General features: G+C 36.0%; 1 protein-coding gene across 5 annotated transcripts in view; it reads right to left on the reverse strand.

The window, feature by feature from the left end:
- WDFY3 (WD repeat and FYVE domain containing 3) overlaps positions 1-27,273 on the reverse strand; it is a 241,446-nt gene that overhangs the window by 131,139 nt on the left and 83,034 nt on the right. For all 5 annotated transcript variants that reach the window (XM_072942738.1, XM_072942743.1, XM_072942751.1 and 2 more), the window contains 3 exons: positions 17,312-17,435; positions 6,342-6,451; positions 2,700-2,861 (listed from right to left, as the gene is read on the reverse strand). In XM_072942738.1, coding sequence (XP_072798839.1) covers positions 2,700-2,861; positions 6,342-6,451; positions 17,312-17,435 — 396 coding nt within the window. The remainder of the gene's footprint in view (positions 1-2,699; positions 2,862-6,341; positions 6,452-17,311; positions 17,436-27,273) is intronic.

Consider the following 27,273-nt stretch of genomic DNA (forward strand, 5'->3'; position numbering starts at 1 on the left):
ATACAAAATGAACTTCTTTACAAAACAGAAACAGACTCACAGACATAGAAAACAAACTTATGGTTACCAGAGGGGAAAGTGGTCAGGGGATAAATTGGGAATTTGGGTTTAATAGATACACCCTACTGTACATAAAATAGATAAACAAAGACCTACTACACAGCACAGGGAACTCTATTCACTATCTTGTAATAACTTAAAATGGAAAAGAATCTGAAAAAGATTTTATTTATATATAAATAAATACATGTATATATAACTGAAGCACTTTGTTGTATACCTGAAACACTATAAATCAACTATACTTTATTTAAAAAATTAAAAATTAATCTAGTATAATCTTTTCAATTTATTAAATAGAAAACTGAAGAGTCTACATCTCATTCCTCTTCTGCCCCTACACTAACCACTTCTGTTTGCAGGAACTCTGTTATTAAGTCCAGCCAAGTGTGGCAGAGCAGTAATTGGCCACGTCAAAGAAAATGAAAAACAAAACAAAACAAAAGAGTGCCTACATGAAGCAGTACCAACCGCTAAGGTCCCAGGAAACCATCTGTCACATAATATAAACATAGGGATTTCATCTCTCACAAACACTGTGTGTTCTGAAAACATTTAGTAAGTTTGTTTCCATTGGTTTTCTAGACAAAATGATGGAAACAACATCCAGCCTGTGGTGAGGCACTAAAAAGGGTAAGTGATGCCCTAAAGGAGCACAGGACTAGGAGGCAGGAGAGCTGGGTTCTAATCACCGCCACGCAGCTGCTGCGGATCACAGCCACTTTCCATAACTGTAAATGACATGAGGAGTTTCATTTAAATTCTCTTCCGAGTTCATTTTGGCCTTAACACTCAATGATTCCAATACACTAAAATGAATCCCACATTTAGTTGAAAGTCAGCACCCACTGCTTTCAGATATAAGGAAAAAGTTTTTTTAAGTTTTAGAAGAAATCTTTGCTGTATTTATTTAGTACTAAATACATAAAGCTAAGCTTCCATTCATTGCCTAAGGTATTAACTAGTTCTTCAGCAGGGCTTTACTGAAATAGGGCTCTTCTCTGGTTAGCAAAGACTAACCCACTACATTCGTCAGCAATGTCTTAAAGCAGCTTTAATTCCTATGTGATTTCTTCCTTTATTTATTCCCACTGTTTTTCTCATCTAATCTAACTGACAAGTCAGATAAAACTGAGTTTTAAGCCTGTTTCTGCCATTCACTCACATCATCATTTTTGGAGAAAACAAAAGGTCTGAAGTCACAGGCTGCTGTGCAAATTAACATGAGATAAGGGATGTTAACCACAGTACCTTAATAAATCAAGTGTTCAATAAATATTTGTTGTATTAGCATTGTATTGATAATCCTGTCTTTTCCTTTCTAAACTGCTTTAGTCTCCCTCTCCTCAACCTTTACTGCTAGACCTCAGCAAAGCCAAGTCATTCCTGCAGCAAGGCCCCCAGTCACAGGAGGTGTGATGGTCACCTGTACCGGGCTCTGCCTCAGTACCGCAGACCTGCCGTCCTCTCTGCTCTCTCGACCTACTCTCAGTGATGCCGGTGGTGGTGGCGGCGGCAACAGCAGCAGTCACAATTATTTACTAAACAATAAATATTTTTATCTCATGTCTACCATGTCTGAAGCAGAGAACCATAGCTCTGGGTATCATTTCACTTAATCCTCCCAAAACCCTTTAGGTAGGTGTCATCATTTTCATTTTAGAGATGAGAAATCTGCATTTTATTTCAGACAACTGGATTCAAACAGGTGTGGGCTTTTTTTTAAAATTGAGGTGAAAACACATAACTGAAAATTTAATCATCTTAATCATTTTTAAGTATAGAGTACAGCAGTGTTAACTACACGCACGCTTTTATGCAACACACCTCAAGAACATTCTCATTGTGCAAAACTAAAACTCTGTACCACTGAACAACAATTCTTTTCCTTACCCCCAAGCCCCCAGCCCCCAGCAACCAATGCTCTACTTTTCAGTCTGACTACTTTAAACACTTATAAATGGAATCACAAAGTATTTGCCTTTTTGTGTCAAACATGTATTTTTAAATACTGTATTTCCCTGTGGACAGATACTCTAAATGTTTGTAGTTTTGCTTGTTTTGAAAATGTTCTCCCAAGAAAGAATATCAAAATGATGACAGTATTTCCAGGCTAGCTAACAAAGGTTTACTTAACCTGCTAATGCCACTTAAAGAAGAGTGGCAACAGTGGAAAAGAAGGGTTTTTATAGGCAGGGAGTAGAGGAAGTGGCAGAGGCCACTAAAATAAACTGTCTATTCTAAGGGAAATATTTATAGGCTAAGGACTTCCTGTATATAGACAGCAACAAAATGGACTTTCTTGACATTAGAAGAAATATTACCCAAAACTTATAATGATAACCAATAAAAGTTTTCCCTGCTTAGTTCATTTTAGAGGTGTTTTTGCTGTATCAAAGATAATCTTAATAATTGAATGTCTGTTGAGAAACAAACTTGTTAATCCCTCACTCAAATACTTCTCAAAAGAAATGTGCAGATTCAAGAAATGTGACTGTTAGAAGAGATGAACTAAGTTTATAATAAACAGTATGAAATACCATAGAAAATGGTACAGGCAGAGCATCTATTTAAGGAGTATACCTAGTGTACTTTAAATAGACTGGGACAGATGGCCAGGCAAACAGCACCGTCCATACCTGTACAAAAACTTTCTGGAGTAGTCCACGACGTTCTGCTAGAGGTAGCTCATTCTGTGCACCTCCAACTGCCTCAGGCACATGTGGAAGGTCAAAAAACAGATATAAACACTTAACCAGGGTGGAAGGCACTGACATCGTTGTCATGCAGTCCACGGTTTTCTGGAAAACAAACCAGTAAGTAAGTGAATAGATAAACAGACAAACAGACGTAACTGTACTTGGTATAGGTAAGGAAACTCACAAATTTTAAGCCAGAAAATTATCAAAATAACTTTTTAAATGACTGGAAAAAATTTAAAATGACTCCATGCTGATGAATACTCATTTTCTGTTTGTCTTAATCAAATATTGAGATGTTTATTATTTATTAAGTTGAGGCAGCATGCTTCAAAGAACGTAAGCTTTAGGATTTAGGAAAAAGAAACCTAACCATGAAATTGCACAAACTAATTTTACTACCTCTTTTTTTCCTCTCCTATAAAATGGATATAATGGTGCACACCTCTTAGGATTAATATGAGGGTTATGTAAGATAATAAATGCAAAGATAATATTAAGTACTAAACTATATATTAGTAGTTGCTTTACTATCACTTTTATTTTATTCTTATTGTAGATTCCCATGGTTGGAAGGGCACTTGAAGGATACAGCCATCACTGGCACACAAAACTATTTCTACATTATTTTCAAAGATTACTAGAGGAAGAAATTTCAGGCCTTCTTTTGGGGAACATTTCAGTATTGTTAAGATGAATGCTATAATAATAATCAAAATCTTTCCATAGTGCAGTTTGGAATAAAAAGTTTTTCCATGCTGAAGATCAACAAATTAGAGTCATTTGTTGATTAGTTTATTAACCTTTCTATTTAATATTTACTGAATGCTAGGGCATGTCAGTCAGTGTGTTGGAAGCTGGGCATGCGATCGTGAAGCACCCCTGCCCTTCAGAAGACTGCAGTTACCAAGGTTTGCCAAAAACTGTAAGTTTACCTCTTAAGTGTAATAATGGTGGTACATTCAGACTAATATAAAAGGGAACAATCAATACTGCCAGGAGTGGAATGAAAAAGCGTAGGAGTTAAAATAAGAGAGGAAAGATCACCTGAGAGGGTATACAGGAGGTTGGGCCATATGGTATAGTATGTTTCAGGAACCTGAGTTCAAAGTTTCTGAAAAGTCAAAATAATAATGTCTAATCTTCAGTGAGTGTTTATTATAGAACAGACATAAGGCTAAGCACTTTAAATACATGTCTCATCTAATCCTCAAGTCAATCACACAAGGTAGATTCTATTACTGTATGACCCTCACTTTACAAAGGAAGCAGTTGAGGCTCATCACTTCCACACCCTGCCTCGAGCCAGAGAGCTGGTTAAGCAGTCCTCAGGTGTATAATGCTGTGCGACCTGTGCATGTGGTTTCCCATTCTACTTTAACTTTATTTTGCTGGCACTGGGGACCTAATGAAGTGTTACAAACAAAGGAGTAATAGAACCAGATTTCAGAAAATTAGCTGATGGTAGTATAGATAATAGATTAAAGAGCAGGGAAGCGAGGGTAATTAGGAAACTAGTACAGAAAACCATGAGAGATGGGGCCTGAAATAATGCAGCAGCCAGGTAATGGGGAGGAGAGAGAGCTTAATGAACAATCTTTTGCAAGATCTGGCCCCTTTCTACATATCCATGATCATTTCCCTCCCTTAACACTCAAAAGCCCCTTGCTCTTCTCAATTTATTATTTCTAGGCCCATGTCTCCAACTAACTCTCAGTTCAAGTGTCTGTTCATGCCTGAAACTTTCCTTAATTATTCATCTTTCCTCCTACCTTCACCTACAAAATTTATAGCTCCCACATTTCTATTTTCACTGCACTACATACAGCCCATCATTGCATTTCATAGTATTATCTTCATCCGCCTCATCTACAACTTGTTGATTCAGGACCATGCTTTAGTCATCCCTGTATCTCACTGCTGCCAACAGAAAATGGCACGGAAACAAGTCAGCTCAAAACATAACACTGAATTTTCTTTTAAGATGTCTCTTTTCCCAATTGGATTATTACTAGCTAACCCTTCCAATTAAGCAAAATGATATGATTTTTCATTTTCATCTTGTAATTGATAGATTAAAAGGTAATTGGCAATATTCACAATTTTTAAGTGATTAGGTTAATATTCGTAATTTTTTAAGTGATTAGGTTACTCTGGATCCTTGTACTTTTAAGGACATCTACCCATCTGTGTACGTTTAAGTTAATACACATTTACTGACTTTCCACCGTGTGTTAGGTTAGGTAGGACACAGCCTCTGCTCACAACTGAGAAAGAAAAATATAATACCTACAGAAAATATGAATAAAATTTAGAAATGCTCCAATTATGCACTACTATTTCACATGTTATTGCAAACCAAACCAAGTTTTGGACAGTAATATAGAGAGGCATTGATAGCTACCATCAACAGCAAGTAGACTGGTATTTTGATAGTCATCGGGTACGGTCACAGATACTTGAAAACAATGGTCCACTTTAGGACTATCTGCAGGTTACTCAGGGTGAATAAACACCTCCTTTTGCCCTGGACTGAGGAATTCCTGGGATGTGGGCCCTCTATGCTAAAGCTCTGACAGTTCTAGTTCAATTAGGGCAAGTTGGTCTGACTCCTTTCTGATTTAAAACAACAAAACAAACCAGCAAACAAAAAAGGAAACAAGCCATTCCAAAGGGGGGAAAAAAAAAACCAAGTGCTACTCACTTCAGGCTAGTAACTAGTTTCAGGATACGGTTAATTGGGAATACGCACTGTTTCTCCTGTGGCCTGTCAACGGTAGTATGACTGGTGTCACAGTCACTTTCAGAAACTCCGTGAGGTGTTTGAAAGTCCATAGTAATTTAGACAATTGCCATTCTCAAGACTAGTATGGGCTTTGATAGGTAATTCTATTCTGGATTTTAGAAGGTTGAATAAACTTCCTTCATCCCCAAAACGTCACAGGTCAATAATCAGGTATCCAAATCGCACACAAATGATCACATGGCATATATATCATGACAGATGCTTAAGGCTGGTTTAAAGGGGGAGGAAGGGAGAGCAATCTGCAGAATAAATCAAGTGGGAAGGTAATACATATTATCCTGAAAATGCCAATATTTCCTTATTTTCCATAAAAATTAGAAAAATTTTAAAGTATTTTACATGTGCCTTATTCCCTGTTAGCTAAGGGAACTTATGTGAATCTGAGGTGATTCTTCCTTAGCCAGAGTTTCCCTAACGTGGTTACAGGAGTGTTGGGCTGGGCCTGTGGGGCTGGAGCTCCTGGGCTGCTACCCTGTGGCCACAGGCAGGCCATCTCCTTGCCCAGTGTGCTGTACCAATGGTACCACGATCTGTGTGTGTTAGGACATGACAAAGATAAGTCAGGCATTTCCTCATGTGTACAATGGAAACATTAACCTCTTTATAGAGATGTTGTGAGAAGCATGGAATAATGTGTAAGAAGAATTAGAAGAATACAATGATTACTGTAAAATCCTATTTGGATATGATAAATTTAATTTCATAAAACCCCAAGAGGATTGGAAAAAAAAAAAAAAAAGAGGGTGAGTTGTCAAGCATGAAAACAAAGAACTCACCTGACCAGAGGATGCTAACAAATTAATTGTTGTCAGAAGCATCCAGCCTCTACTGGCTTCTTCACTCTGATTGATTTCCAAGAACTGGACTATGGCCCGACTTGCAGCCTCTGTAAAACCAAAGGGAAATCATTAGTTGGGGAGAAATCACATATAAGGAAGTTCTTCCTTGAAACCTGCAAAGAAATAATCATTTACTAAGCATATACTTTATATCAGCCCTACTACATGCTCAAGAGAGCAATGTTTTAATGGTATTCATAGATACCATCATATCAGTGCAGAACTGTAAAAGTCAACCTATGTATTTTAGGAAAAGGTATATCACAAACTCGTCAAAAAGAGTCAGGAGGGAGGTGAAATTTGAGCTAAACTTACCAGGAAAACAAGTATATATGTCTGTCTAGATAGTGGGAGGCAGGAAGGAGAACAGAGATTAGGAATACTGTATTAAGACAAAAGTGTGGCTAGATGAATGAGCTAACTATGTACAGATCAAGATGAAGAACTGTAATAACACAGGGTTCACATTCTAGAAGAGCATATGTTGAGAATTAGAGTCTAATATCAATAACAGTGATAGAGAACGTCTATGAAGGAAAGTAAGCTAAGGGCTGTATCTGTATTTGACTCTTTGGGAAAAAGAGAACATACGTAGTTTCTTGAGCAAAGTAGATGATGAAAGGATTATTCTAAAACTATTAATTTAGAGTGATATGTATGGCAAACTGCAAGGGCAAAGAGACTGATGGGGGAAACAAATCAGGAGGTTGCCTCAGTGGTACACACAAGGGGTGACTTCAACAGCTGACAGTAGGAACAGAGGAACAGTGAGAGAGTCATTCATAGAACTGCAGTGTTGGAAGAATCCCTGAAAATCAGTTTGGTTGATTATGTTTTTAAAGATAAGGGAAAATGAATAAATCCCTAACCATGTACTCTATCAGCACAGAGTTCATCGATTTCTATATTGATATAGGAGACGAAGTAAAGTCATCTTTAATTAAAATGAGAAGTCCACTCTGTTCACTCTAGACCAACATATTAAGTTACTAACATACACTAAACACATGTCATAAAGACGCAGGATGCATAATAAATAGAATTTAGATGACTTTAGGGCTGTTTTTTCCTTCCATTTAAGACAAACAAGACAAAAGTGTTTTTATCACAAAAGTGAATTAATACGAGACTTACACATGGTACTGTGCTGTGCATATTTCACCTTTATTTACTTTCATTTGAAAGAACATTTTAAAAGGAAAAATTTTTAGATACCTTATTCTTACTGAGTCTTAACTGTGTAACAAACACTGTTTTAAGTATTTGTAGATGTAACTCATTTAACCTTTACAAGAACCGTATGAGTTAATAGCTATTTTTATACCCCTTATCATAATATAAATTGAGAAATGAAGAGGATAAGTAATTTGCCTACAGTCAGGTATAGAACTTATATTCAAATCCAAGCTGTCTAGTCTGTAAGAGGTAGTTCACAGTAGTGATCTAAAAAAAAAAAAGGACTTACTGGAAAAGAGGGAAGTCAATGGAAGCCTGATTCGCTTCTGATATTCAGTATCTCCTAAGTGCTGAAATTGCTGTATTCATATACTCACTGATTTATAGCCTCTTGTCCCTCTCTAGAAAATAAACACCATGGGAGCAGACTCCTGGTCTGCCTGGTTCAATGCTGCTCCCCGGTATGAGGCACATCACTGGCACTAAGTGGGTCCTCGATAAACATGTTAAATGAGTGAATAAATCAACCCAGGGAGATCAAAGGAGGACACGCTGAATTCAACTTTCTGAACATCAGGAGGTTTGGATTTACTATGGGCAACAGATTCCTGAAGGTTCTGAAAGGGGGAGTAATACAAAGAAAGCAATGTTTAAGGATGATTAAATAGAGAAGGGAGAAAACAAAAGACCACCACTGAGAAACCACCTTTAGCAATCATGGTTTAAGATCATTGGTAAAAACTGACCTGCAAATTTCTCCTGAAAGCAACAATGGACCTAGACATCTGCTAGGTAACAGGAGCCATCCTTCCATGATAGGAATTAAATGTGTATATGAGGAAGACAGCTTCTTCCAAGTTGCCTAAAATTCTCAACCAAAGGCTGACATGCTATGCTTTCATTTCCTAGCTGTTTCATAATTAGGGAACTTTGGTTTTAAATTGTACATTTCCAGTTTCATAATCTTAAAAAAAAATACTTGTAATCTTCAAATTGATTATTTCACAGTTAAACCAATATAGTGAAATTCTATTTCATAAAGACAAAACAAAACATTGATTAGTAAATGGACTGGTTAATACCAACTATGCCTTGCACAGAGGGGGAAAAAAGATTTTGAAAAATTAAACCTGCTTTAAGAGACAAAGTTATCCTGGTATAGAACTTAGAAACCTATAGATATGACACATTCTGAGTGACTCTGGACATTTTTGGATATTACTTAACACTACTAACATTAAAAGAAAACTGGACAAATATGTATTTTCATACATATTTCATACATTTTCATACATATTTCAATTACCAATTATAAACAATGAATGCCAATGGTTACTTTGAGAATCAAAACACCAAACATGTACTCTTGGTTTGAAACAGTTCTATTTATCTGATCAATGGCATTTATACAAGTATGTGGTTTCTTTTATTTTGGTTGACAATGAACATTAAGATATTCCTCAAGATAAGACAATTTTTTTAAATGTTCTATTTGTTATTAAACAACAGTTCAATAGATTGCTGAGCTGATCAAATGAGATAATACACATGAAAATCAACTTTGAAAAAGATCAAGACAGTAAAATTACTAATGGTATCTTTAACAATTAAGCCAACTTAATAATTACAACTGTTGTTTTTGAGAAGGTGGGGAAGACCTAAGTTATATGAGCAATAGTGTATAATTACGTTATCTGCCTTTGAATTGCAAGTTCATACAGATAAAGAGGTCTGGACAGAAGCTGTAGTTAAATGATATATATGGGAGGGACTGAAAACTCTCACTGACAAAATAAATCATCTCTGCATAACAAATTACAAATGTAGTTCAGAAGAACTGTTTTACTGTCACCTGCTAATTTCAGTATGTTGCCATTCAAACACCTTAATGGGATCTCCCACTTAACTTTAAATGAGTCAAGGAGCTCATGGTAAAAGGATACAAATTTAGTGCTATCTTCAAAAAATTATATGGACTAAAAAGTAATTTTAAACTTTTATGAATCACAGAATTTCTTAAAACTTTGAAAGAAAAACATTCCTAGTCAAAGAATGTTGTATTAGTCTTTTAATTTCACTAATACTTAACAAATACATATTTAAATGATTTTACTTAAGGTTATGAGAATTAATAAAAGAAATGATCAATATTAGCCCATCTTGAGAGTTGCCAATCATTTGATTTAAGCTTCAGCTTTCATGCTGCATTTCAATACATACAGTTAGATGAAAAAACACAGAAGCGGAGTTAGGAGAGCTCATTATTAGATTAAATAAGAATAGAACATAGACAATTTTAAAAGAAATGTATGTTCCCAGCCTACACTGAATAAATTAAATTAGACAGCATTCAGAACAAGCAGAACATAAAACCTGTTAATTCTAAGTGTAGTACAACAGTTTTCTTTTGCAAAGTCCATTTAAAGCATAGTCATTTTCAAACTTATGCTTCAGGCTGATTATGTGAGACACATTAATAGTATTACACTTATTTCATTAATGAAAAAAATCAAGCCCTAAATGCCCCTTCCCACCTTCCTCCCCCACAAAAGAACACTTCCACAAGTTAGTCAGTAAAATAGTATTAGGACTCAGAGCTTCCATGCTTCTTCTGTTTGATAATACATAACCACACCTTGGGAATGAGATTACCTGAAGGTGTTGTGCCTTTGAAATCCTTGGCAGACAGCGGGGCACACTGTTTTTCTGTTTAAAAAAAAAAGGCCAGGTTGTCTAATTGGGGATTCACTACATTATACTAATCTCGCCACAAGATGCCAACTGTGGTCAGCATCACCTGGCTTTTACGGCACAGGGCCTCCGCCCAGTGGGGACTGCACCACTGGGCTCTACAGTGGCACCCAGCATGCAGAAAAGTCATTAATAATAAACTGAAGATACTATTTTCACACAGGTAGAATTTTCTGCTTCAATGATGTAAATCAATCATGTGCCTTTAGAATTATGCAGATTGAATGGCTGAACACAGCAAATAAACAGAAAAGACGAGGAAGAGTCTTAAGCCATACCTTGTACACAATATGGCCACAAAAATATTTATTTTCTCAAATTAGTTGAGAGAGTCACTACGTATACTGAACAAAACTACAGGGAGGCAATAACCAAGAGAGAATTAAGGGAGAGAAAACAGAACAGTAACGTTGCCCTAATGTATTACACATCAGTCCACATACTCATTTTGCATGTTGATATACCCAAAACATTCCATTTTTACTAATTTCTGACAGATAGATTTAAATAACAGAATTTCAGGTAAGTATGGTTCCTACTGAGACATCTACAATCCCTGTTAGAAGTGACCTGGTAAAAAGACTTGATGTATGAATGGGGATCAGGTAAACAGAATAACAAGTACTTCACATCAAATTCAGAGAAGTCCTGGAAAAATAATTTTGCTCTAAAGTGCAACACATAGAGCCAATTTTCAAAAGAATAATAGAGGGTTCATTTCATCTGCTTTTTTTTCTTGGAGAAACATTATATGCATGTAAATTATAACAAAATTACTTTCAGTGAGAACTTCCTGTGAAATAAATAGTTATGTGAGGTATTGAAAGCAGCCCAATTCATAGAAGCAGAAAGTAGAATGGTGGCTGCCAAGGGCCGGGAGGAGAAAGAAATAAATTGCTGATAAGTGTGTATAAAGTTACAGTTATGCAACGTGAAACAGTCCTGGAGATCTGCTGTCCAATACTGTACTTATAATTACCTGTACTGTACATTAAAATATTTGTTCACAGGGCAGTTCTCATGCGATGTGTTTTTACCACAATAAAAATCAATTGATCAATCAGAGAATCAGAATGGGATATGCAAGAGGAAAGATGATTCAAGATGTACCTAGATCAAAATCTAGAATTTTTTACCAAAAAAATCGAAAGATCAAAAAACCTCCAAAAAAGTACTTTTTGGTCACAACACTGATCAAAAGAAATTTCCCATGTTCAAGGCTTAAAATGAAAGAAGAGGAACAAGGATTCCAACAGCCAGAGTTCTTCAAGGCTGCCTGGGAAGATACTTCAAAACTATTTTCTCTCTTAAACACCAGGAAGCTGGCTTTTCTAACATTCCCAAAACATTAAGTGGAGGGAAGGGAGGGCACAGAGAAATCCCGTCAAAATCAGTAAAAATTTGTTGAGCACCTACTCTGTGACAATCATTCTTTCAGGTGAACAGAGATGAACACCACAGCGAATAAAATTAAATAAGTAAATAAACAAGATACTTTCAGATGATGACAAAGCTCTGAAGGAAGTATTTAATGTGACTGAATAAATTATTAACTGGTGTGGATAAAAGTGATTAGGAAAGGTTTCTCTCGTGGAGGTAAAACTTACACAAACTGAATTGAATCTCACTGGATTCTAAAGTTAATGAATTTCAAAAGTTTAAAACTGAAAATTACTTGGAATTACATGATGTGAAAAATATATCTTCAAATACCTGGCAAACAAGATGTCATCAATAGAGGAAGGCAGATGAAGGAAGGCCACAAGGGGTTTCAGGTACTACGTCTGCAACTTCCTGTGAGTCCATAATTATTTCAAAATAGGAAGTTTAAAAAAAAACACAAAAAACTTGTGTAACTCTTACTGTAATTAACAATGAAACATATCCTCCATTTAAGACAGTGTCCATTATTTCTAAAAAATTGCCTTATGAATAAGTATGAAAATGAATGTATGTATGTATATGCATGACTGGGACATTGTGCTGTACACCAGAAATTGACACATTGTAACTGACTGTACTTCAATAAAAAATAAATTAATTTTAAAAATTGCCTTATGCAAATAAAATTGTAAAGGGACTGAGGAAAACAAATCTCCAATGTAGAAAAATGTTTTTCTACAAACATGCAGATAAGGTATTTTTAAAGACAGCAACAGAAAGGAGAGTATAAATAAATTCTGGAACTTTAAAAAAAACCTATGGATATCACTCAAGAAAGAAAATGCAATGAGAGGAGCCAGCATATGACAAAGAAATTTCCCTTCATACTATCTACTTGAAACAGCTAAAAAGCACAAAACACACAACTCTAAAATTTAAGACCAACTTCCCATTTCAACAGGAGGATGCAATCCCACTTTGGGTGGAGCAAGGAGAAGACGGGCAGGAAGATTACCTTAAACTATCTTAATCACCTCTCCTGGGACTTGCTTCAAGGACTGCAAATATAATTAAAATTGTCTCACTTTAAAATCCATATATCAGTTCATATAATGTCCTGTTTCTGATTAAGAGATTTTTGTCCTCAATCTAAAAATACTTTAATGGCTGTTGCTCCGAAGACTCCATATGGGACCCAGATAAAGACAGAAGTTTGAGCACATGTGTTTATCTCCTCTCTCCTGAAACCCCACTGCCATGCACTGAACTGTGCTCCCAGCCCCAGATTCATATTCAAAGCCTAAACCCCTAATGCAATGGTATTTGGAGGTGGAGCCTTTGGGAGGTAATTGGGTTTGGATGAGGTCACGAGGGTGGGGCCCTTGTGCCGGGATTAATGCCCTTATAAGAACAGACACCAGAGACCTCTCCCCTCCAGGTGAGGCCACCTGAGAAGGTGCATCTGCAAGCCAGGAGAGATCTCACGAGAAACCAGTCATGCAACACCCTGATTCTGGGCTTTCAGCATCCAGAACCGTGAACAGAAATTTCTGCTGCTTATGCTACTGGTCTATGGTCTTGTTGTGGCAGCCCAAGTAGACTAACATGTCAGTAAAACTGTTGTTTAAAAGGATTTTTTAAAAAGTATAAACCCATAAGAACAAAGAAAACAGAAAAGGTAAAAGCAACAAAACTTTGGATTCTAAAATAGCAGAGAAGTCAGTGGTAACTGATTTAGGAAATTCTAGAATCTTAACTTAAAGCAAGTGCAAGGAAAATAGAAAAGCAAGTAACTATAAGAGAACCTCCAAGAGGATCAGAATTGGTACTTTCAGAAGCAGAAATAAATGTGGGACTGTACGCAGAAGGACTGCTGAAGAATGTCTAAGAGCAGCTAGACCCAGATCCCCATTACTATGTGGGTACGAGACTGGAGATTAATTCATTGAATAAAAAAAAAGAGGGTGTTTGAATTGAGATGGAGGAGGGACAGACAACGACATCACATCAGGCACAGTTGTGGTCTCATCATGAAGATAAAATAGATGCTTATGTACTAAATGTTAAGTAAGGGTCCTCAGACCTTGGCTTCTGAACTGTTCAGAGTCAGCTATATACTAAGTAAAGATTGGATATTCTTCTGTAGGAACTCTGCCTAGCTCAAGGGAAAGATGGTCAACAGAATGGCCCAGCAAGATGACCCTGGGCTGAGGCCCACATCTGCAAGCTCCACCCACAATTACAAAGCTACCCTACAGCTTTCCAAGGATGACACACATGAGGGCATTCTCTAATATAAAAGACAGAGACAAAAACAAATTAACAAAAAAGTCAACCTGAAAGAAAGAGACTATTTAGGAAGATAAAAATCTGAAAAGAAAAGAAACGGGAAAAAAAATAAGAAAGAAAAAGAAATCTCAGAGAGTTAAGAGAATCCATGAAAAAAACATACCAACAAAAAAGAAAAAAAACTCTTAGAAATTAAAATTATAATGTCACAAATGAAAAAGAAACTTATAGAAGGGAAAACTGAAGAGCTCTTTTAGCAACTAGATTTAAAAAAAATAGAAAATAAGACAGGAAAGATAAAAAAACGAGACTGACAATCTTAAGGATACATGTAATGAAAAAGAGAAAACAAAGGGGAGGTTATTATTACATAACTAATTCATAAACTTACTCACAATTAAAGGATATGAATTCCCAGACTAAACTAGTCCAATTGAGTACTCAGTGTAATGTATAAAACAGGTCCACTCCAAGACATGTTATCATGACATTTTAGAACAGGAGGGCCAACAAGAGGATTCTAAATTTTCCCATTTTTTTTTAAAAAATGAAAAGAACAGAAAAGAAACAGGCCACAGACAGAGAATCAAGAATCTGGGTAGCTTTAGATTTTTCAATACCAATGTAAGAATCTAGAATATGATGGAAAAGTAATTTTTAAACTCTGAGATAAAATGACTTCCAACCCTGAATCTGATACCCATTGAAAGGAGGATAACTGCAATGCAAGCTGCGAGATTTTCCAAAATAACCCCGAGAGGTCACCCTGGGCTGCCCGGAGAAGGACCCACTGACCATGTTCCCAGAAGTGCTGCACCTAAGCTCAATTTCCCATGACACTGGTAGCTTACATTCTCTGTAGGAGGGCCTGCAACTCCCCCTGTGCCCATAAATCTCCTGAGGCTTAACAGCTAGATTTCTCAAATAACTTCTGTAAACATCCAGTAAGTACTCAAATCCAGTACTCAAACAGCCTCCATCATGAACAGTCTGTGTTTCTTCACCGATGAGATGGCAGTCATGCTTGGATTTTAGGATGGGTATGCCAAGCACAATTCTCTGTGAGAAAATGAGAGTGAAGGACTTGTGACTTCATTTCCCTTGCTGAAACTTGGTTTTCTAAGTTTCCCTTTTCTGCAGTAAAGTCGTCCCATATGACGTGCTGGAGTTTGTTCTGAGCCCTGCTACCTGAAAACTTGTCAACTTGAACATTATCACTTTCCTTGGTGAAGGGAAAGGAACTCATTTTAATATAGCAAGAGTCAAAGAAATTTTCACTCACGACATTTCTAAAAACGAAATCCAAAAACCAAAAATGGTAACTCCCCTGCATCCTTTCTCAGGAAGCTGTTGAACAAGATACTTTACCAAAACTGAGGAAGTTAATTTGAGAAAATAGATGACATGAGATTCAGGAAACAGAGGCTCTATCACAAAGAAGCGGAAAGGCATCCCAGGATGACATGAGAGAAGATGCAAACATGACAGCTATCCAGCTGGCTTAGCGCGCAGCTACTACAGATTAAGGCAGGCCAGTAAGTTCTGGAAGAGTTACTTGCAAGAAGATGAAACTGATACAGTATCTGATGCCTTCAGTCATATTGAGGGGAGGTTCAAGAAAACAGAGGAGTAGGGGAAAATTGTATGAAGAAAATATTGAAAACTAGTTTTTTTAAGGCAATTATTAACTCTGATAGAGGTGAAAACATTTTCAAGAAAAGTAAACACAGCATACCATATTGCTCATCTTTGTCTAGTATTTTAAATCACAATAATATAATGAGGGGGAGGATATAGCTCAAGTGCTTAGAGCACATGCTTAGCATGCATGAGGTCCTGGGTTCAATCCCCAGTACCTCCTCCAAAAATAAATACATCAACCTAATTACCTGCTTCCCCAAAATAAATTTTAAAAATAATGATTACTAATCTAATCAAACTATGAGAGGATGATATGGGGGTAAGAAGTGTGCATCTGTAGGGTAGCGGTGGTGATCTTAAGAGTAAAAGTCTCATTTTCTCCTGTGGGAAGTCAGAAGATAGTGTCTAAATATGAAAAATCAAGAGCACACGCTGTAAGCATGTGACATAGAGATAAATACCACAAGCAGGTTAAGAGAGGTTAAAAAGTGCATCTCAGGAGTAGAAACTAGGGATGAAGCAGGGTAGTGAAAAGGAGATGCTATTTTTAATAATAAGCCTTTTAACTATTTGACCATAAAACCATCTGCCCATATACTTTTAAAACTGAAAATAAAAAATAAAAAAATAAGATTAAATAAGATTATATAACAAGGCATTACTGTTACTATTAGAAAAATAATAATTTGATGGGTGGAAAAGATAAGTGATTTTTTAAAAAGATAACAGAAACAGAATTTAAATTATTGATTTCTCAAATGCTTCAGTAAGAAAGCTATCACTCAACCATTACAAAACCAAAACAGCAAATTACAAATTAAGATAAAAATTACTCATACATGTTGCTAATTTAGAAAATGACTCATGGTAATTACAATCCAAAAAGCTTATTTTAATCTTGATTAAAAGGGATGATACTCTATGAAGTTCAAAATTATCTAATTATGAGAAAAAATATTCAGGCAGCATTTATGAAAGGCCTACTATGTAAAGCATTGTGGTAACGACTGTACTTACATAAAGACTCCTAAATAGTTCATGGTCTAACTGGAAGACAGAGAAACATATACAAATACCACTCGTGAAGCTGAGTAGTTAAGGAGAGAAAATTTTTTCCTTGACTAAGGGAATCAAGAAACATTCTAACTAGGAAGTGTGACTTAATCCAAGCCGAGAAGATTTAGATATATTAAAATGGGGTGAGATTCTCCTCCTTGGGTGAAGCATCACAAGCAAAGGGCAGAAGGAGCATCGACATGTTTGGGAGCACAAGCTACACAGTTTGCTTGAAATATACAAAAAAGAAACAGGAAGTCAAAAAGGGTAGGTGCACACACACAAAATACATACACATACACATCGCTCCAGCCCCTGGGTTTGCCTTGAATGTCATGCTAGGAATTTGGATTTTGTTCAGAAGGAAACAGAGCCTTGTTAAAAGGGTTGGGTGGGGGTGGTAGTGGTCCAAGGAAAGCAGCTCTGTGTAGAAATATTCGAGAGTAGGTGTTGAGACTAATAGAAGGCTGTGACCATAAGAATGGGAATGGGGCCTTGTACTGAAATCCACCTGCTTAGAATCCAGTCAATTTTCTGTTTAATTTCAACAGTACTTTTACTGAACTGTCCATTCAAATAAATCAGTTCTTACTGGTTTCTGTAAAAAATACCTGTGGATTTGTTTGATGCTCTCCTTCGAATTTCTGTCACCATCAGTCGTGAGACTTGTGTTGTGAACTGCAGAAGATCAGAAAATTTTTCTGTCATTGTATTTGGCGGAGCATTTCCGAAAACCTGTGGATGAGGAAAAAAAAATTAATAAAAGCACTGTCAGCTTTTTCCTTTAATTTTGTGCTTTTCAAAGTGTGGTTTGACTGAAAATCAAGTAAAAAACAAGTATGCTTGCACAGCTGCTTCAGATCTGAATGATGTATTTAAAACACAAGTCTTTCAACAAACCACATCCAGCCACATGTCCTTAAACACATAAAATAATCTGTTGAATGAATACTTAAATAAAATCTAAAAGCCAAAAACTAGTTATCTGTAAAATTTAAATCAATCTTACCAGTAAATTTTAGAAATAGGATGTTTCTCTGAAGAAATCTAAATTAAGAATTTAGAGAAAAGTGGTTTCCTTGATGGTGAAAAGCTTCATCAGATGGCAAAAAGCAGGGACTTATCTATTGCTAAGTCCTAGGATGAATATAGAATTCACAAAACTCATTTTATATCTCAGAATTTCTGAATGCTAACCACAGTAATTCCCAAATAAGACTGTTAGAAAAAATACTAGAATAAAGAAAATGAATGAGTGGATCATGAAATACACTTGTGTTTACAAAAATCTTAGACAAATGAATTTTAAAATAAATTATTCTTGAAGATATGCTGGTATGGGTTCAGCAAAGAGAATAAGAAAATAAAACCTGGACAGACTATCATAGGAAAAGAAATGGTATTATAACAGATATAAAACTGAGTGTATCCTGGAATTTTTTTTTAAATGTTCCTTATAGCTAAAAGGAAATTCTGTGTCTCCTAAAATTATTATGAGAGTTCTTGACCATAACACTAATTAAATAATATTTTGTATTCTTATTATCTGTTCAAATGTTACTACAAAGGTAGGAAACATCTCTTACTCACCATGGTATTCCTTGCCAAACTTGCAACCTGTCTTTTATGGGGATGTTCCCTAAATATGGTTGTTCGTTTATACTGCCTGCCCCCAAAACCAAATTCTATGAAATGTTTAGATAGCATAAATTACAACATAGAATATAAACTAAAATTAAGAAAGAAAACAAAATCAAGCAAATAAAAACACTAAGGTTAGGGGGATAGACTGGGAAAAGAGCTCTATATTATTACCACATTTTAGTCATGAATTTTGGCTTATATATACATGAGAGAAGATCTAGTCAATTACATGGTTCATAATGTTCTTAGGTAAGAAAAACATAATTTAAAAAGTATCTCTTTCTTCACACTATAATATACAATTTTTTCCAAAGAGCCTAATAAAAGGATATAATTTATAATATAATATTCTTGTAAAAGAAATGTTTCTAACATACTTAAAATAAATACTATGTTTCTTACAACCACCCTCAAATTGAGCTTAAAGTACCAAACACAATAAATCAGTTCTTCAGTGTATACTTTTTCCATGTAGATAAGTCTATTATTCATTAACTTGACACAGGAATAATTTATCTCAAGGAACGAATGAACTGTTCTTTTCAGGAACTCCTTAATAAATCATTTTTTCTGCTGAGATTTTGATAAATGTTATGTGCTTACAGTTAACCTGTGTTGCCTGTTAAATAAGACCCATATTATCTAACAAACTGAACACAGATCAGAAATTGAGAAGTCTAACAGTGACATGCTTGAATAGCTATTCCTCGTTCACCCAGTATGTGACTGCCTAATGAAGGTGTTTACATAACAACTACATATTTTGCTCAATTATTAAGTCTTTTATCAAATTGACTTAGATTTAAAGTAGATAAATATTCCTATTATTCAGACTATATTGATATATAATTTGCTCCTAAGAATTATTAAGCACTATTTATTCCTTAGAGTATGACAACTTTATAAAACAGGCTGCTCATTTCTTAGATAGTATAGCATATGGTTTATTCAAGCAGTTTTCATGCTGGGTGATTAATACACTGCTAAAAATGCAGCTAACTTTTCAGGCAAATCCTGATGTATACGGGTTTATTGCCATAGGGAAATTTTTTCAAAAGGGAAGTCCTGCTTGAATTGACCAATCCAAAGTTAATGTTATGTCTGATTTGCTAATCTGAAATCAACAACTATTGCTTCTTTGACATAAATAATCTTTAGTGATCCAACAATGCTGATTCTTTCATTTATTCACTCATAAATATTTACTGGTCTCCCATAAATGCCAGGCGTATATATTTGGAGTCATGAACACAAAAGTAAATAAAGAATTGTGAATACAAAGGCAAATAAAGCAAATACGATTCCAGTGCTCATGGAGTTTACATTTTAGTACAGGAGGCAAATGTTAAGTTAATTAAAAAATGAAAATTATGTTGGATAGTGACACATTACAAAGGAAATAAACACGGTAACTGAAAGGGAATGCCTGAAGTGGGAAAAGACTGTCAGAAAAGGTTTCTCTGAGACAACACTGATGCTGAAGGATCATTCTGAATAAAGAAAAAAAGTCACAATAAGGAAAGACGGTGCTAGGCAGTGAGATCTGTACTAAGATCTCAGCATGGGCAAGAGACCGGACGGCTGAGGAGTCAAAAGTGGGTGAAGCTGGAGTGTTTCGAATGAGAGGTGAGATGGTACAAGATGAAGCTGGAGAAGTACAAGGGCTAAAACATGAACCTGACATTTTAGGTAACACCAAATATATAAGGTAGCAAAGAAAAGACTAGATTTTTTTTTGTAATTGACTTTAACAATTAAATTTTAAAATATCAGGTATGTATTCACTACCCTCCACAAACAGTAGGAAACAGACAATGCTTCAATCACACATTTAAATGTGCTCCACAGAGGCTGGAGCATGAAGCTGGGAGCCAGGAGGCTTGGATTCTCCTTCTCACCCTCAGGGACTGACTACTGATCAAAATTTTCTGGTTCTTAGTTTCCTCATGTGTCAAAGGAGAGAGCTGAGCAAAAGAAGTGGTAATACATTCAACTCAGAGGGTTGAGTCTATAATAGACATGTGACATTCATAACCCAGATGAAAAAATAGTACCGAGGAAAAAACGCACAACAATCATTATCACATAATGAGCACCGACAAATACTTGACATGTAACGTCATTCAAATTTCATTAAATTCTATACAGTATCCCCATTTTAGAGACAAGGAAATTAAGAGTTAGAGAAGGTAAACAATAAGAGGTGGTGGAGAGAGAATTCAAAATTAGGTCTGTCTCCTAAACAGACATTTCTCCAATAAAGACACACAAATGGTCAATAGGCACATGAGAAAATGCTCAGTATCACTATGAGAAAAATGCAAATCAAAACTACAAAAAGGTATCATCTCACACTGGTCAGAGTGGCCATCGTTAAAAAGTCCACAAAAAGTAAATGCTGGAGAGGGTGTGGAGAAAAGGGAACACCCCTACATGTTAGTGGAAAGGTAATTTGGTGTACCATTATAGAAAATAGTATGGCGATTCCTTAAAAAACTAAAGTTGCCATATGATTCAACAATCCCACTCCTGTGCAAATATCTGGAGAAAACTTTAATTAAAAAAGATAGCCCAGTGTTCACAGAAGCACTAGTTACAACAGCCAAGACATGGAAGCAACCTAAATGTCCACTGACAGATGACTGGAGAAAGCTGTGGTACACACACACACACACACACACACACACACACACACACACACACACAGGAATACTACTCAGCCATAAAAAGAATGAAATAAAGCCATCTGCAGGAACATGGATGGACCTAGAGATGATCATACTAAGTGAAGTAAGTCAGACAGAGAATGACAAATTCCATATGATATCACTTACATGTGGAATCTAAAAAAATCACACAAATGAACTTATTTACAAAACTGAGATAGACTCACACACATAGAAAACAAACTTACGGTTACCAAAGAGGAACTAGGAGTTTGGGACTTGTAGATGTGGACTGCTATATATAAAACAGTTAAACAACAAGGTCCTACTGTATAGCCCAGGAAACTATATTCAATTTTCTTGCAATAACCAAAAATATGAAAAAGAATATACATGTGTAACTGAATCACTATGGTATACACCAGAAGCTAACACAACATTGACTATATTTTAATTTAAAAAAAAATTAGGTCTGATTCCAAGCTGTGCTCTTTGTCACTAAGTACTGTATTTCTCAATTAAACTTCACATGAACCCTATCACTAAAACTTTGTACAGTATTCACCTTAAGAGGTAATTAGTATAGTTTGACTTGTTTTTAGAAGGGTCATTTTTAATATCCATCTAAATAAATTTCAGAAAATTTCCTAGCTGCTCTTCAACTAAGTATTTTTGGTATACTCAGGGAGAATAAAGGAATGGTGTTACCTAACAGCATGCAGAAAGCGGAGACTCAATATATATATTACCTTATGAAGCTGTTCAATAAAATTTTAAAATATTAATAACAGAGAGGCTGGAATTTTCACAAAGGTTTCTAAAATGGTGTCTTTTCCCCTTAAATATACATAATATCTAAAATTAAGTTAGAGAGTACTGGCCATCATTAGTTTTGAATAATGTGCTATATACGTAACAGATTTTAAAAATTGACAACGAAGTTGTACTTTCATTATCTCATATTGTGAGTTAAGATTTCTCACCAATTAATATAAATCATTAGGTAAACACTTATGCTCTTCTTGTTTCTAAGAAGGACCACCAACTTCTGGGAGAGTACACTGAGAACGTGTATCTCAGTCCTTCTCTCTCCTTCTAGGGTATGCCTGCCTCCTGAGAACATGCACTCTCATCTGCTCTGGGTGTGGCTTATCTAGTTTTGCCAATGACTGGGTAAGTAAACTTAACTCTTGCAGGGGTGAAATTAGCAAGTCCTTGGTTGCACAGACCTAACTTCAATCCTCCAACATCAACTGCATTGGTATCATACAGTAAGTAACAAAGCTGTATATCTGTAAATACAAGCTGCATTTATGTAAATAGTTCCTCTGTCTGACCCTTGATCTCTCTCTCATTTGGTTCTAAATTTGAGTATCCTTCTTTTAGAGCCAACAATTTGAAAAATAAAGGTTACCTGTAAGGAGTAAAAAAGAGACACTAGGTTCAACTTAGATGTTTCTTGAATATAAATTAGAAATAAATTCAAAAATTAGAGGAGTTTTTAAAAGAACTCTAGTTAGTAAAGATTATATTATAACACACACAATGAAGTGTGATAACATATACCAAGGTAATTAACAACGGCAGTTAAATTTTTGATGACTAAACGTTATTCCTTTTTGAATAAGTTTAAAGCAAGTATTTCTTCTGTAAGCTTTTGTTCTTGGGACTAAAGGTTAATTTTTTTTAAGAATGCTGTTTAAATGTTATCAAGCTATTCTCAGAATCCACCATAATCTTTCCATTTGAGAGAATCAGTGAGAGGGAAGGTACCAGCAGGGTCCTTGCAGGACTGTGAGGAAGACCACAGGAGGCAGCTGAAGAACCCAGCATGAGACCTGGCCCAGAAAAGGACTCAACACATGTCATTTCTCAACCTGTGTCTCTTAAAGGCAGAAGCCACACACTGGAATAACACTGCTGAGCACACTTCAAAAACGATTCTGTAGATGGATGCCCATGTCTAACAGTAATATGGTTTATTTGCCATTTAGTATGAATCAAGCAAACTCTCAAACACTGATGGTACAGTTCATTTTGGGCAATCATGGCAGGAAGTCTGGAGCCATATTGAGCTATTCACTCACCCAAGTTACTTCTTACTAGTGGAGAATGTTCATGTACAAATTGTTAACATTAAATAAATATGGTTATCTATTTAAAAATTTAATAGATTTGATGCCTTATCTAAGGACAATTTTACTTTGTTAATAAGCCAATGAACAGAATTTATATATATTACAAAATTAGTCACAATGGTACAGAAATGACTTTATCTTTTCATTAGTTAAGAGATGAATGAATCTTTATGATACTTAAATCACTCATTGTGAGGTCTAAGGCAATGTATACACATGTGCTTTTTTTTACATATATATTCCTTTTCAGATTCTTTTCCATTACAGGTTATTACAAGATATTGAATATAGTTCCCTGTGCTCTACAGTAGGTCCTTGTTGTTTATCTTTTTTATATATAGTAGTGTCTATATGTCAATCCCAAATTCCTAATTTATTCCACCTCCCCACCCCTTTCCCCTTTGGTAACCACAGTTTGTTTTCTATGATTGTGAGTCTATTTCTGGTTTGTTAAAAAGTTCATTTGTAATTTTTTTAAGATTCCACATAGAAGTGATATCATATGATATTTGTCTTTCTCTGACCTTACTTCACTTAACATGATAGTCTCCAGGTCCATCCATGTTCCTGCAAATGGCATTATTTCATTCTTTTTTATGGCTAAGAGAGAAATATTTCACTGTTTATGTACTTTTAATGGGCCAACTAAAAACTTCTGACTTGAAAGAATAGTTAGAGACTTAATAGCAACAGAGAACACAAGAGAACTAAGTCAAACAGTCTATGCAACAAAGAATAATCACTAGAATATCTCAAGTCTACTTAAATCAACAAACAAGTATTTGCATGATTCTTTGAGCTGATTCGTTGAACTGACTGGGAAAGCCTGATGACGTGCGATGGGACACATATGCAACATATTATTAATTTATGTTAACAGCTGAAAATAACAATCGCCCTAACTATTGTTAACATTATCGTCACCTTGTCAATGTTTGTGAGTCTGAGAGAAGGGAATTACTCCAAACTACTCAGTAGCCAATAGGACACTGTGATACTGAAGTAAAACAAAAACAAAGCCAAACTTCCTGAAACTGTTTCCAAAAAATTAATGACTGTCACCTCAACAGGGCTTGAAAAAATGGTTTGTCTGTAATCAATTCTCTCATCCATTGTCAAAACAGCTATTTTAAACCTTTCCCCACCTCTCCTCATTCTCCTACTCTATCATCTCCCTCCTCCATCATTCTCAGCTTCTTATTTCATACATTAAAAAATGAGCACCCCCCCCAAATACACTGATATCTCCATCCTCTGCTCCTATTCTACCCGATCCAACCCCATGGGTGATATGTGAACTAGTCTCTCTTACTATGTCCATCCTTCTACTCCTGCCCTTCTGCTTTACCAGCCTAGCAAAACTTAAATCCCAATAAATAATGTATCCGTCTTCCTTCTCTACTTCTACACACACTCTGCTTTGTGCCTGCAAGAGAAAATTCACACATCTGCATGGATAAGATCCAGTACAAATTTACTTTCTCTAATCTTCACTGGGCCCTCAATACTTTTTAATTCTTTTGTTGTCCCTTTTTGATTCTTTCTCTCATTCCTTTTCAGTAATATTGCAAACCATCACAATGCCCTGAGGTCCCCTACTCAACCTACTTCCTCAGACTTTTAACAGACCTCATCTGCTGTTGATAACTACAGGAAACTGAGGTCATCAAGCAAGATCTCAATGTCCCACTACCTTCTTATAAATCTGTGTCGCACCCAACAAAACATGCTCTCCTGCAGGATGCTGTGTCTCTCTCTTGTTCAAAGCTCACCCACCCATCTGTAATTTGAACCCATGCTCTCCTCTCAATTTCACTCTCTTAAAAATTTCCAAATTCCCCCCTCTGCTGGTTTCTTCCCTTCTCTTCATGAGCATGCCTGGATCTTTCCCACTTTTAAAAACAAAGTAAAATACTAGAAACATAAATACAAATGTTCTTATTGCCAGATTCACCTCCATCAATCTCTTTTGTTCTCTCATCTTCCATGATTCTACAAGCCGAGTACATAACATCTCATCTCGTCTCCCAACCACAACTCAATTCATTGCTTTCTGGCTCCACCATCTAGTGACTTTCCAACTGGCAAACCTCATGCACACTTTTCAGTCCTTATCTTATCGGGTCTCTCTATTGTACATGACAGTGCTGACTGCTCTCCTCCTTCCTGCAACTTCTATCTCTTGAGTTCCATAATCACCCTCTCCTGATTCTTTCTGTACTGCTACTGGCCAGTTCCTGTTCTGTAATCTTTATGCGTTCCCCTCTTTCATTACTCAGTCATATTCTCCAGGCTTCATCCTTGGCTACTGCTTTTCTCATGTGGAGCGTGAGCCATGAGTAATCTCCTGTCCCGTCCCCTTCCAGGGTTCCAACTACCACATCTCTGCGGTAGTCCCCAAAATACATACCCAGCCACAACTCCTCACCTGAGCTTCTAATTGACGACTGAATACCTCCACCTGGGAAGCTCACAAATAGTGCCCCAAACAGAATCTATTCTCTACACCTTCTTTCTTAGCTGCTGGGAAAAACATCCACCCGAATTAGAAACCGAGGAGACATTCTTGCTTTGGCTCCTTCTCCTCTCTTATTTTATTGCTTAGAATATACTTCACTGGCTCTGCACGCCTCCAGGAAAAAGTACAGCTCTTAATATGACATAAAACCGGTCATGATGTGCCTCCTGTCAGTCTTGACAGTCTTACTTTTTGCCTCTCCTTGACATAAAATCAACTTTTTGGACCGTTAATAGATGCTAGCATGTATCAAAACGTTTGGCCTTTTCCCTTGACTCATGCTTGAACTTCATGTCTCTGATACTACATTTCTTTGTTACTTCATTATTGGTTTATGCACCTACCTCTTCTCCAACAGAATTATATGTTTTTCTTCTTCATTGTACTTCAGATTCACAAGACTGGACTGTATCTTTTCTAAGAAACTTCAATATTCAGTAAAGTGGCACAATGTCTAACATACAAATTTCATCAAATGAATCAGCGGTTCACAATAACAGTATAAATGAAGGGACAAGCAAACAAATAAGCATGGAATACACAGGTTCTACCGCTCTTTGGTGTCAAATTAGCTTTTGGCTTGGTGTAACACAAAACCTGAATGTATTTCAGCACAAACAATTTATAATCTTTGCTTTCCCCTGCAATGTCTTTATTTTTAATGCAGTACCAACAATAACAATAACAGACAAAAGTTCCCGAGGACAAACATCTGTTAAGTGCTTTAAGTACATTATCTACTTAGTTCTCATACCAACTCCAGAAGGTAGATATTCTTATTCTTATTTTAAAGCCCAGAAATTGAAGCCCCTCTCACGTGCAGCAGACATCTGGAGGTCTAAGCCCCAGAGAAGAACAACAGTGACAGCAGCACAACCAAGAACACTGACAGGTACAAACTGGAGATCAACTGAATGTCTGTCTACTGAACATGAGACACTAGCCTTGTTCAACTTCGCTTTAAGAAAACATTAGCTGATGTACATGCTCCAGGCAGGAGACTGGAAAATACTCGCTCCTGAAACGTCAACACATCCTAGGTTGAAGGGTCTCCGCATTTTATCCAGCCAGATTATCTTACCGTTGGAAAAGTCTCACCCCTACTTAATTTCCAATCAGTGTTTCAACATCTCATTCTTAAATATTTATCAATGTACAAACAGTTATCACCAGACATCTGAATATTACTCTAATATTAAAGAAAATAATATAAACCAAGAAAAACAGTTATTTGGAGCAAATAACAATGAAAGAAGCATAAGAAAATTTGACAAAGCTTTAAAATTTTCTGAGAGATAGGGAGACACTATATAATTTTAAGAGAATGAAAAGAGAAAAAATTTAAGGAAATTAAAAAGATGACAGCAGAAGGTCAGCCCAGAAGAGTTAGTATCTGATTGACAGAGTTGTGGAAAAGGGCAACATGTAAAACACAAAGGGGAGAATATTCACCAAAAGAATTTCAAAATATTTTCCCAGAATTGAAAAGAACAAGTTTGCAGATTAACGTTAATCAGGAAGCCTCAGTAAAATTTCAAAATAATGAGAAAAAGAAGAACCTAGAAATTTTCAGACAAACTAGCAGACCCAGAGAACAAACAATAAAG

This window comes from Vicugna pacos, chromosome 2 (genome assembly GCF_048564905.1).
Source record: "Vicugna pacos chromosome 2, VicPac4, whole genome shotgun sequence".
NCBI classification, from domain to species: domain Eukaryota; kingdom Metazoa; phylum Chordata; class Mammalia; order Artiodactyla; family Camelidae; genus Vicugna; species Vicugna pacos.